This window comes from Rhipicephalus microplus, chromosome X, assembly GCF_043290135.1.
Source record: "Rhipicephalus microplus isolate Deutch F79 chromosome X, USDA_Rmic, whole genome shotgun sequence".
In the NCBI taxonomy this organism is placed as follows: domain Eukaryota; kingdom Metazoa; phylum Arthropoda; class Arachnida; order Ixodida; family Ixodidae; genus Rhipicephalus; species Rhipicephalus microplus.
The window spans coordinates 142,913,745-142,927,207 of NC_134710.1; the positions used below are offsets into that span (position 1 = coordinate 142,913,745).

The following is a 13,463-nucleotide window of genomic DNA, read 5'->3' on the forward strand; positions in this document are numbered from 1 at the left end:
TATTTATCGCGGAAAGCCATCGGCAACGTCTGCCACAACGGCGAGGTTGTTGGCATTTTGGTTCTCACAGCCTTCGACGCTTTTTTCGTTTCTTGAGCTGGTGGCGATGGAGTCAAAGTCAAAATGCGCAACGAACGTGACGTCGTCGCCGCATATGGTGATGGTTCTGGTAACACACCGCAACACTTGCAACCCACTGCAGGCCACGTGGTGAGCAACTCTCTCAACACTGACCGTTGCAGAAGGTGCTGTTTGGTAGCCGACGACGACACTGCTCCTTCGGCTTTTGACGTCACGCACGCCATGAAGAAATTGCAGTCGCCGGCGGCGGGCAGAGTTTACAGCCAATGACTTCTACCGCTTATTTTAGAGTGAAATAATCTCCTTCAGTCCAGTTTTCACCCGTGTACAAGAAAACCCTCAATTGTTGGGTGACCATGTCATGACTCGTTTAGAGCAGTGTTGCATGGGAAGGCAGCGAGCACAGGAACTTTCTTAACCAATTTGCAGGCACTGGAGAGCCCATGCTCTGTTTACGCCGTGCAAGTATCGGCGACGAATGTTTTGACCTTCTATTTTGCCCAACTTGGAAGAGTAATTCGTTGGCTTCAGTGACAATGTATCATTTACAACTTCAAAACACACATGCTTTCTTCTGATTAAATAGCCACTGTAGCCATGTCTTGAAGTTCCCCACAGGTCACCATCTTGGGTTTTTGCTGCTACGAAAAGACAAGCACTCATGTCTAGAATGAATGCAATTATCAGTGAAAGTGGGGTAAGCTCTTCTGTAAAATTTTTTTGGTAGTCACTGCAGTATACGAGCTTACCACAGTTTATGTATATGTGGCATTTTTTTATGGTAAAGCAATTCTAATATTCTTTTCCTAACTCTTTTATTACCACGCCTACTCATATCGATCACCAGTGATCAATGCTTTGGATTGTTGATTTTAGCATGCTAAATTTGTTTCTGGTGCACGCAGAACTTTCAAGTAGTTAGTCAAACCTCTCAACTTTCAAAATCAATTTGAATATGCCTCTTTCGGCAACATAGTGATTTTTTACAGACCTTTGTGCGAACCAATGTGTGTATATTGTTGGAAAAGTGCAATGGGCTGGCGAAATTGACAGTAGTACGTGCCCCTTGTGCTTATGCTGCAGTAACATCAAAGTTATATAATTAAAGGAACCTTTGCAAGCCAAATATCGCATTACAGCGTCAGCTTCGTAATTTGGTAGTGTTTAGCAGTAATATTTGCCAGAAACTAATGCTAGCTTTTCAATAGACAGCTGTTGCTAGGAGTCTGGGAAAATTTATCCTACGAAAAATATTTACTATAGTCCACCGCAGGTTTGAAGTGTCGCGATAGCCTTTTCAGCCAGTCTCCAGCAGCATTGGTATTGCTTGTATGCTTATGTCAGACAAAAGGTCGCATATACAGTGATGCCACCGAGGTCTTCAAATTTTGAGCAGTTTTTGGAGCAGAAAAATTTTCATTTTGAAGCACTTCGGAGCAGCAAAATTTTCTATTTGTAAGCACTTCGGAGCAGCAAAATTTTCCATATTGGAGCAATCTGGAGCAGCTAACTTCAAATCCTCGAGGAGAAGCAAGTTACATTTACATTCAAGGGCATGAAAAATTATTCTGGCGCTCATGTGAGAGCTAGAAATATTTAGATTCATTGCAAATTTCATGGAGCCAATCATCCTAGAAGTACACCCTATTTCAGGTGACGATGCAAGAATAATGGCATCATGCTGTTGAGCATTCTGAAAAAACTTGTTCAGTGATTATTTCTGTAGCAAATAAACAGAATACTGGTTGAATAAAAGTGTACCATGAAGTAACAATATAAATACACCTATGTGGTTATCAGCAGATATGGTAGACAAACGCAGTGACGTACATCGCTAGAGACTCACACAGTCCCCAAGTCCATTTTCCTAAGATGACTTCAAGAATAAAAAAAAGTTTTTTTTGTTTTGTTTTTTTTTCACGACTGACTAGACTACTGGGCGTAATATGACATCATTCAGCTGGCCTCAGAAAGCCAACCACCTCCGGCACTCATCTCTATGCTGAAACTACACAATTTAAAAAAGTTCATTTTCCTTTCGCAACAGTATTTTATGTGGCTATGGCATTCTGTCTATAGAGAGCTTGCATGAACGGCGGCGACGCTATGCACTCTGGGTAGGCAGCCATTTTTTTGTCAGAGGCGGCCGAGTAGTGCAGCAGCGCAGTCATGTTTCCAAGGGTTGCCTTAGCTTGCAAGCGCGATCGAGTGCGAGCGCGGCGGAAATTTAACTCCAGGAAGTGTTGAGCACGATGTCAGTCTCACCGGACGACTACACCACAGCGCTGTGCCAGAAAGACCTCGAGTGGTACGAAAAAGACACGAGAATTCGCTCCGAGTAGACCCATTCACGCTTCGTGCGGGCGACTGTGTAAGTGGAGTTGTGGCCACGCATCGACAGCTCCGATATTCATGAATTGCTCGTTCCGAGAACGAGTTCGAAAACCCGGAAGCAGATGAAGTCCAGAAAGACCCTCGAAGGTCACAACTTTTTGAAGAGTGGGCGGGAGCCGTGAGTGAAGAAAGTCGCCGCTGACACCGTGGTCGTCGTCACTCAAGTAAGACGTGCTAAAAAAATTGAGAATGCTCTTCTCGTGTACGTGCGTCGTACTCCACATAGAATAACAACGCAGTGGGATGCGAGCAGGCTTCGCTGTTCCCGGCCATGCATGTGCAGTGAGCGGCAAGGATCTCGCCATCACTCTTGCCCATGAACAGGACGTCGACGGGGGCCTTGTGAACACACTGAGAATTCAATCGGACCAGAAACAAACATTAGCATTTATGGCAAAATCAAGTAATTTAAGACCTCTTACTTGAGTGACGACGATCATGGTGTCGGCGGTGAATTTCTTCACCCATGGCTCCCACAACCAGCCACTCTTCAAAAAGTTGTGACCCTCGAGGGCCTTTCTGGACTGCATCTGCTCCCGGGTTTTCAAACTCGTCGTCGGAACAAGAAATTCATGAATATCGGAGCTGTCGACGCGTGGCCACAAGTCCACGTCACTTACACAGTCGCCCGCACGAAGTGTGAATGGGTCCACACGGAGAAAATTCTCGTCTTTTCTTCGTACCACTCGAGGTCTTTCTGGCACAGTGCTGTGGTGTAGTGTTCCGGAGAGGCTGACATCGTGCTCGATACTTCTTGGAGTTAAATTTGCATTGCGCTCACACTCGATCACGCTTGCAAGCTACGCCAACGCTCGCAAACACGACTGCGCTATTGCACTCCCCGGCCGCCTCTGACAAAAATATGGCTGCCTACCCAAAGTGCACAGCGTCGCCGCCGTTCAGGCAAGCTCCCTATACTCCAAAACCCCTCTACAGTCTCCTCTAGAAAGCAGTGCATAAAAAAACAAAAAAAACTCACAGAGTACCTTATGCATACGCCTACGACAACTCGAAGGCAACATCCATTTTGTTCTCGATAGGATAGCAATTATACGGACTATCTCGATTGATTTTTGTCGTTGCCACGGGTGTAGCCAGAAATTTAAAAACATTCGGGGGGGGGGGGGGGGTCACATCCAAAAGGTCATTTTGAGCTATATATGCCATGGCGAAGAAAAATTTCAGAGGTGGGGAGGGGCACGTTCCCGATGTGCCCCCCCTCCCCCTGGTTACGCACTACTGGCCGTCGTGTTTTTTGTAATGTCCCAATCAATAACAACCCTCGGCACATCGTGTTTTACACACGGGGGTGATAAAAACGGCTAAAGCAGAGATAAGTAATTCCTCCAGTTCACTCCGATTCAACTTGCCCAGCAAATGGGTGAAGACATAAATGATTATTCAGAAGATTCCTGAAAGATTTGTTTGCTGATAGCAAACCATGCATTATAAGCAAGAACCTCATTTTAATAAAAAAGCTTGACAGAATGGCAATATCTTCCAACAAGTGTGATGTGTTTTTGCTCTCATATACACATTTTTTTTTCACTCACCGATTCCCATGAAAAGCTCCTGGATGTTGGTAGCCTTAAGAGCACTAGTCTCAACAAAAACTGCACCATGCTGATGGGCGTACGACTCTCCAGCTGATGACAGGGGCACATACAAAAAAAAGAAGATGCAATAAATTCTCACAAAATTAATTAGAATGAACTGTTTTCCAAACTGCAATGGCAGCAGAGACTTCCACAACCCACACACCAAATGCTACAGAGGCCGTTACCATACATTTTGGCCAAAACAAAGTGATGCATTCTATTTATTTTGCCCCATCTGTGCACGAGATATCCTGACACTGTAACACTTCACCAAAACTGCAAAACCTAGAGTGAATAGCAGTGCTCTAGCGCCTGAAAGAGTATTGTTTTGATACAAAAGAGTAATTCTTTTTTTCTTGTGGTGCTGGACTACAGTGATGCAAAAAAAATCAGATGAAGTAAATTACATCGAGCAAGGTGTTCTTAAATCAGCTTGCATATAAAGTTTTAAGTCTGTCACAGAAGCAAGGACTATCAGCAAAACAAGCAAAACATGAGTGTTTTTTATCACTGTGTTCGGGAATACATTTCAGGAAGTTGCATTAGTGGCTTCCTTTTTTTTTCTATATCATGTGAAAATTCAAACCATCACCAATGCAATAATTCAACTATGTGAATGATATAAAATTTTTAAGAAGCTAAACCATTATGGTACATGCAGACAGGTCCTCATACAGAAATGATGAAATGGAGGGGTGATAACTCACTTGCTAAACTCACTTCTCGATGATCGTCCAAATCACACTTGTTGCCTGCAATACCCAAGGCGATGTTTGGATCCCCATGAAGCTGTAACTCTCTCACCCAACTCTGCACTGCATTAAAGCTCTCCTGAAATGTACAAATATAATCAGCGACAATATGATCACACACAAAACATGCTAAAACACAAGCAGAGAGCATGACGATGCGACTGAACTAGCTTGTATGTGTGTTCTTTGGAATATTTGGTGGGACCTGTAATAGCTGAAAATATTTGAATCATCAATCATGGACAGTAAGAGTGAGCAACACAAGGACAGCATGCTATGCAGCATCTGCCTATTCAATGTGCAGATTATTCACACGGTACACTGCAAACCACAGAAAGCCGAATGCGAGAGCAGCTACTACAATCATGCCCGTGTCTCTATGGCTCCACAGATGCACAAGAACATATCATTCAAAGCAAACAGCAATGTTCAGGTATTTCCTTAGACTATGGTGAATTTCTCATCTACTCTACAACAAGATTGACGTCTTCTGCAGAAAGTAGTAGTAGCCAAAAGACTGTGTAACAACAACAAAACAACAAGGCCCCGTATGTAAGAAATCTTGGGATAGTTACCATGGACGTGATGTCATAAACAATGACAGCAGCTGCCGCACCTCGGTAGTACATTGGCGCCAAAGCTCGATACTGCAAATTAATGTGAGCATTTGACGTACAAACAATACATCTGTTTTTTTTATATTTTTTGCAAGTTTTGTTAGACAACTATGCAAAATAAAAATGCTCAAGATATCCTTTATAAAAACAATTTGTTATTCCCATTGCAGCTCTCTAAAATCAAATTCACTGGGAATATTATTCATTTACTGCGTGGAAAACAAAAATATCATGATTGAGTGCTATAATAATATTTTTAATAGATGCTGATAGTATCCATACCAGGAAAGTAATGCGGGATATAAAAAAGAGCATACTTTTTAAAATTGCAGTGCAATGTACACGCAATCATTTCACAAAATATGTTTACCTTTAAAATATATCCCTTGAATCATGCCAAGAATAAATTCAACATGCACTCTCAGTAACAACCAGTATCGCGGATCTTACACAACTACCATCATGAACATTATGATTTGTGAGCTAACTATACTTTATTTGCAACTTTTTGTTTCTCTTACTTTAAGAAACCTTTCGTATCTACTAGCAAGTGGCAGCACTAAAGAGGTGCAAGGCAAGTCAGCAGATACCCAAGTGTCCTCTTTGACTCACTGCTCTCCTCATAGAAGTGCAAAGTGTCAGCACAGGGGCATAGCCAGGGAGTGGCACACCAGGCCTGTGCCCCCCACTTTCCCGAAAATTTCCACCATGGCAAACAGAGTGAAAAATTACCATTTTAAAAAGTTTCCCCCCCCCCAAAAAAAAATTCTGGCTACGCCTCTATGTTAGCATATAATGGAATATTCTTGCACTAAAGACAAAAATGGATATCATGCTGTACAACACTAACAGAACCCTGGTGCAGACCCGCCATGGTGACCGGTTGCTTCCACAGCACCTAAAAGTTTGTCATATAACTCAGCGTGCCCCACAAGTCTACAACACAAAAAGAAATCCAACTTGAATATGTTCATTTAAAACATAATGACATATGAAAAACACATTGCATACCCTTTCTTGGCCAGCAGTGTCCCAAATGTTAAACTTGAATGTACGGTCATGCAACACCAGGTTTTTCATCATAAATGATGCCCTACAATCCAACAATACCATGGAATTAAATGGAAGTATGTACTTCAAGTGGCCCACATATAAAACAAGGTATTTCAAAGATTTGGTAGTGGGCTGCAACTTATGTATTCAGTTACCATGCACATACCACTTATTCAAAGTACACACACACACATACACACACACAGTTTTCACATCGCATGGGGCTGTTCACCCTACTGTGATGCAAGACAGTAATGATGCCTGCTCTTCCCTTTAAAAGCAGCAAACTGACAAGCCAAAAAGCAAGTTTTGTCATCACGTGCTGAAACTGAAAAAGAATAGCAACTTATTTCATAACTAAATTATCGCAAACTTATTCATTATACATAAAATCAGTCAATTAAGGCACGTATTGGTTCTTGGCCGAACATTCAGCATATGTCACACAGGAACATTTGAGCATGCACAAATGTAGATCAACACTGCTAGATTGTTCTGAAGCATGCTTGCCTTAGAAGCTGTTCAGTCATGCGGCAAAATTTTGATACAGATATACTTTAAGAAAGGTGAAACTGTCAGTGTGACAGATGCATTATTATAATTTGCGCAGCAGTTTTACGGTGTTAACAACGTATGAAATGTGTTACCGTACAAATACGTCAATAAATTAAGCTGAAAACTAGTGCGTTATTGCCTTTATTTTTCCTATGCATTGCACGGACTGAGCGTGATTGGCAATGTGACCTTAGGTACAAAGTATGAATGAAACTGCATACAAAGCGAACACTACGAAACACCAAAAAATCGCGCCAACTACGCGAACAGCATGTTTTCAGCAGTTCATCGAAACGTATCAGGGAAACTTCGGAGAAAATGATATTCGATTATCGCACACTAAGCAAATAAGGGCGACTCACGTTATCAAATGAATACCCACCCTATAGTGCTCTCCGCACTGGAATTAAACGTATTGTACACAAACCGCTGAAGGATACTGGATTTCCCAACGCCAGAGTCCTGCAAGCCAAGGAAACCCGCCCGATGAGCATTGAGCGGGTTCTCAGAAAGAATGGAACACTGCACACTAATAAATAGTCAGGTATGATGCAGGACTACGAGGTATGTAGCGTACGGGCCAGCACATAAATGTGTCATAACCATAGAAATCACATGGCATCTAGCAACAGGTTACGCGCTAACAGCCAACAGCTGACTTTTCGCGCAGTTCCACTTTACACATAAACAACAGAATTCACATATCGTGACACTCCCTTACTCCAAGAAGGCAGACTTTGACTTCTGTAGTAGTATTCATCGTGGACACAGACTCCGTCGCCCGTCGTTGAGATTTATCATTATCAATTCAAAAAGCTCTGAACAACTCCCCGACAAATCAACCGATCGATGCGCCATCTGAGAACTCTGCTAAAACTGTAATAGTGGTGAGTATTGAGCCAACACAATTGTTACTGTGTTTTGTTAGCACTAGAGGTCGTGGCCATCGTGGTTGTAAACCCAACCACAGTAGTGGTTGGGTTCACACGGAGGAAGGAAACCTTTCCTTCTTCCGTGGGTCACTCTAACCACAGAACACATATATACTACCATTTGGCCCAACGTTTCTAGAACTAGTTCTAGAAACTGTTCCGTGTTCTGTGGCGAGATCATGAAGAAAGAAAAAAAAACGTGGAAAAAAATTGAATAAATGAGATGGAAGATGTTGAAGTATTTTTCTAGCCAAAAGGGACCAAGTCAACCAAAGACGCGAAAGCATGGACGCTGAAAACTGCGCCAAACACGGAGGAAGGAAAAGGTAAGGAGAGGCCCTGACCAACGTTTATAGATACTTTTTCAGTTCCGCAACTCCTCGCGCCGCGCCCAGGGAGAAGGCGGCCGGCCGCCGCACCCGCCACCGCAGCGCTGCAGTCGCGCCTTGCGCTAGGAGAGCGAGAGTCGTCTGCTAGCGCGAAGGGTGTCGCGTGAGCCTTTGCGTGCGCCCGAGTGAGAATTGTGCGAACAGTGTACTTGGTCTTTACTCTCGCTATTTAACAGAGGCCACGCGCTTTAATTCGTGCGCGTTGTATGACTCACGAACTTGAAAAAAAGCCTGTACGTACTTCGCAGGCATCCGTTTTGCGCAGTGACAAAGTGATCGCTTCACCCTGCGCCTTCCTGTGTCCATTGCATCAAGACCACATTAGTAGTTTACAATTCAGCGCGCTAAAAGAAATAGAAATCTTAAACTTATAGCACTCGGGGTTACGTAACATGAGGACTTGGCGACTAGTAAATTTTGTTGGATGAATGAAACACTGCTATTCGTCTTTTTTTTTTTTTGCGGTGGGAAAACGCCTCACGAATAGATCGAAAACTGACGTACACATTTCATTACACGTACACGGCACAGATTTGTCGGCAGGTTTACTGCGAAGTTCGTTAAACTAGCTTTGCCTTCTTGCGCTCTCTCTGTGCCCGAACGGCACTGCTGTTCTCCAAGCATTTGGCTCGTGCGAAGAAGTGCATACGAGTTGTTAAATAAAAGTGAATTGTTTGAGCAGTAAGCTGATTAGCATGCTCGGAACAGCCAACAATATTTGTGCCTCTCTTCACTAGAGCATCCAGCACATCCCAAAATAAGTCACCAAAACATGTGCCTTTGCTAGCATGCTTTATAGTGCGTTCTACCGTGCTCACACACGCAAGCAGTTTTTCTGAAGGGTATGCAAGGCTGCCACAGACGTATTCGCGCTCGATGACCAGTATGGCCTCCTTCGACAGTGAATCACGCCTACCAAGGGCATCTTCTTTGCAGACCTCACAGCGTGTAGTTTTCTTCAACTTGAAAGCCACGTAGCCTGCCAGGTAATACAAGGCGGTCGCTTCTGGTGATGGTGCATTGTATTCATGATCGTCGGCATCACTTGAGAGGGCATGGAATGGTATGGACATCAGCTGCTGCCAAACTTTATCTTTCATTGCACTTTTCCGAACGAGGGCCTCACGACGTTTTTCTCCGAGGCTTTCAAAAGCGCTAAGCAAAACACGATCACTGCCGCTCTCACAGTTCCCTTTGACAGCCACTTTGACAGGGGTGTAGAGGGAAAGTAGCCTAAATAACTGGCTAAACTTGGTCACTGTAGGATGGTCTTCGTCCCCTCCAAATGACCTCACAAGGCCAAAAAATCTCTGCAAAAAAAGTATAGATGTAAGCACCTTAGGTTGCCTCGCGGCAACAGAACTCTTACCTCAAGTGGATCCTGGTTTAATTTGGCTGTTAGGATGTAGCTCACACCCTCGTTGTGTAAGAATTCTATAATGGATAACACTGACATCAACGTGACGCGCAAGGACTCGACAGTTTGATTTGATGCGATGAGTTTGACATTTTTTCTTGCTTCCGTCTGATTCAGCATGTCCAGAAATTCCTCCAGGAACTGAAACATTATGCGTGAATGCATGAAAAATAGTCTACGAAACTATAACAAAAGTGATACAAATGGTGCAAAAGAAAGTGGGAATAGTGTATCGAAATATAAGAATTGATCACAAGGTTTTTTTGCTGCTCACATAATGTCAATACACAAACCACTTACCTTAATTTTAGGGGAACCTTTTCTTATGCCAGCCTGGGGGATCTTCGCATTCAGAATGTCAAAAAGATCATTTAACAGGGATGTAACTTTTTCAGTTCCTGCAGTGTCATCAAAGCCGGGTACATTTAGCTGCCGGTAGATTTTCAAACCAATCGCCACACTGCGGCTGAACAGCTGAAAAAGAGGTTCATATTTTAGTTCGATTGCGAGTGCACTTAATCGAGTTGCAAGCCAGATGAACTTATGTTGTTTGCCAATGAATCCATGTTTACATTAAGAAATATTAAGTGTATGTAGCAGGAGCATTCAGCACATTACAATAAACTAAGAAACAGGTGACAAGCAAGGTCATATTAAATGTCTTACTTGAGCTGCCAGGCGAACATTCATGGCCTGAAGCTTCTGAGGCTTGATGTGATACTCGGTCAGTTTTGGTACCACCTTTATCTCCACCTTCTTCTCGGCATCATAAAGCTGCTCGTAGTGGTTATAGTTCAATTTATGATCCCCAATCTGCAACAATACACATACATGTATACATTCATGAAACACATATATGGCAAAAGAAATACTGTGCAGTTGACAAGTCTTGGTTGTAACATACCTGTCCGTACTTGTGCTTCATCAGGTGATTCCGGACACACTTAATAACATGTGGCACGTCACATATGAAATGGAGATATGCACCGCTGGGAAGACACGGGTGCTGCATCTTGCACTGGGCGCTGCCAAGCTTTCCATTGATTCCAAGGTGCGCCCACATCGATTTATTATTACCGGCTCCATCGCTAATCACAGCCAGGACTCGGGCGCCATGTTCATGAAGCTGCAGCACAGAATTTAGCACCATTTTTGCCAGCACCCAGCCTGGTGCTGCTCCCTTTGTGGCATAACTTGCAATTGGCTGGACCCATGAGTCGAACATTGGATTGAACATTATGACCAAAGCATGGTCGGCTAGTTGTCCGCCATCTGCTCTGGCAACATCGCCATAGTCGATGAATCCATCAAACTTGCAAGTAGTTCTGTTAAATTCAGTTGTTTCTCGCAACTTCACCTCATCAATTATGATACACCCATATGTTTGGTTATCTGGCTTGCTTGTCATTTGGAGCTGGATGCTTTCAAGAGCGAACTTGTTCAAACCGTACTCGCACGGAAGTCCTTTCAGCAGCTGCACGAGACGGCTAGTACTTGGGAGGGGAAGAGCTCTCATACTTGAAAGGGCATTGTAGCCTTTCGGACTTGTTAACCGCAAAAGCAAACAGACCATCAGCCAGTCCGCTGTGTATCTGTGGCCACGAGGCGATTTCGCTGCCTGCTGCATCACTGCTGCCCGAACAGCCATCTTTTGTACTTCAGGCAAATCTTTAATTATATCATCCAGAGTCGCCGTCAATGCGTTCTTGAGCTTCTCACTCAGGTGCTTTACATCTGCTTTCTTTCGCTCTCGTGCGGCAGTGGCACGAATTAGCCGCTTTCTCAGCGCACTTGCTGCCACGGGCACCTTTCTCTTTGATCGTGTGGACGTTGCCTTTCGCTTTAAACTTTTTGTCAAGTTGGCACATGCAGCACACACTTCTTTATCTGCGTCAGTCAGAACGGCGCAATCGTTGTGATGAAGCCTACCTCCAACTTTTTTTGTCACTCTGCTGGAGTTGGTGACATCGATAAGAGGGCAACCACGGCAAAATTGTTTTGCGTGCACAATTTGTACAATCGCTTCCACATCTTGCGCAGAAAATATGTTAATCTCTGCATCCCAGCTGCGCAACAGTCTTCCATTTGCATGGATGACGTACGTGAGGTCCTCGTGAATCGCGACGCTCTTCAGGATCGCGTAAACATCGTCCTTCATTCCCGCCTTGTAAAAGATAACCTGCCGAGGTTTACCAGTGTCCTCCTCAAGGTCCGCCATTCTCCAGTTTTTCGGAAGCTTTAAAGATGAGCCGTTTTCGACAATCTGTGCGAAATCAATGTCGTGCACGGGATCAGGAACTTCTTGCTGGTACTCATCTGATGGCGTAGCAACAAGTACGACTTTGTTGGGTAAGCTGGCCCTATCCTTAGGCGACCGCCGCCTCTTTATTGTTTTTGACAAATAGCTTGGAACATTCGGAAATTGACACGGCACGGCTTCAGGCTGTAATGCCCAACAGCCGCGGTCTATTTCAACAACCTGGCCGTCAATGACATGCTTGTAAGTCTTCACAATGTCATGTTGCATAAAATGCACGTCACACACTTTGCATGTCTTGCTCAGAAGTTTATCGGCGCGGGGAATAGCTCTCACCCACCTTTCAAGCAGCTGCGGATCGGACGGCGGTGCAAAAAAGTGCCGCTTTTCTGGATTGCTTTTGTACCCGCTGGTGCAGCCGGGCACGAAGCAAGTTGGCATCGTAAAGCTTGGCAGCTCCGAGACGTCCTGTGGCCGGTAGTGCTAGGTTGTCACAATTCACAGATGATCGAAGTCTTCGAGGATAACCACGTGCGCGCACGGTCACAACAACGAGAAAAAAAAAGCGCGATGACAGCCGCGCACGCGGCCAAGCAACTGCGGGGAGGAGCAACACCGGCAACACGTGCGCCCGCGACAGCGCAACTCGCGACTGTGGCGCCATCTCACTGCCCGGGTAAAACCGGCGGCCGCCTGCGGCGGCGGAGTTACGGAACTGAAAAAGTATCTATAAACGTTGGCCCTGACGTCACTTGTTGTGAAGCCGCGATGAAGCCGGAAGTCGGCCATATTGAGTAGGCAAATTCTCCTCTCCTGTTTACATATGAATGCGAAGCAGAAGGCGCGACTCCCTCTCCGACTCGGAAAGCACGTGGGCTGCGCAGCGCGTATGTCGTGACGATCCGAAACTAATGGAACTGGGCTCATCACTCAGAGCCAGCGGGACACCTTCAGCGAAATCACTTCGTCCGAGTAATAACAAAGAGTAACAGCTCGCTGACAACGAAGCAACTACGAAAGAACGCGCGCTAGATGCACTGACAACGGCGAGTGCTTTCACGTCAATAATTCAGCAACTGTACAGACAACACGATCGGTCGTGCGCCTTCTACGGTTGCATTCCGCCACGCGACTGACGCAGCGTCATGCCACTGTGTCCGTGTTCCGCGTGAAACTCACCTGCGTCAGCATTCTGCGACCGTGGTGACTTTGAGCACGGTGCTAGTGACAGTTGAACGTGGTTGCTGTTACGTTGAGATTACATGCAATGCTGGTGGAGAGTGTACCAAGCGGAACAGAAAAGGTGTTTTAATACGCACATGCAAGTTGTTACTGTACACACACAACACGAAACTACGTATGTGCACATGGTCCTCACGGCGTCTTGCTGGGCTCAACAGCGTCGTCCGTTGTCACAA

The 13,463-nt window shown here is 44.8% G+C and overlaps 1 protein-coding gene across 4 annotated transcripts in view; it reads right to left on the minus strand.

Moving 5' to 3' along the window:
• The window catches only part of LOC119176662 (ras-related protein Rab-31), a 32,393-nt gene extending 24,454 nt beyond the window's left edge, over positions 1–7,939 (minus strand). The window contains exons 1-6 of one of the 4 annotated variants that reach the window (XM_075877915.1): positions 7,772–7,936; positions 7,433–7,512; positions 6,454–6,535; positions 5,401–5,472; positions 4,781–4,904; positions 4,029–4,121 (exon numbers count right to left, since the gene is read on the minus strand). In XM_075877915.1, the coding sequence (XP_075734030.1) occupies positions 4,029–4,121; positions 4,781–4,904; positions 5,401–5,472; positions 6,454–6,535; positions 7,433–7,512; positions 7,772–7,810 (490 nt within the window). In that variant the 5' untranslated portion in view covers positions 7,811–7,936. Of the gene's footprint in view, positions 1–4,028; positions 4,122–4,780; positions 4,905–5,400; positions 5,473–6,453; positions 6,536–7,432; positions 7,513–7,771 lie in introns of all 4 variants that reach the window. The other 3 variants (XM_037428019.2, XM_037428018.2, XM_075877916.1) reach the window with 3 other exon arrangements.
• Between the last annotated feature and the right edge of the window lie 5,524 nt (positions 7,940–13,463).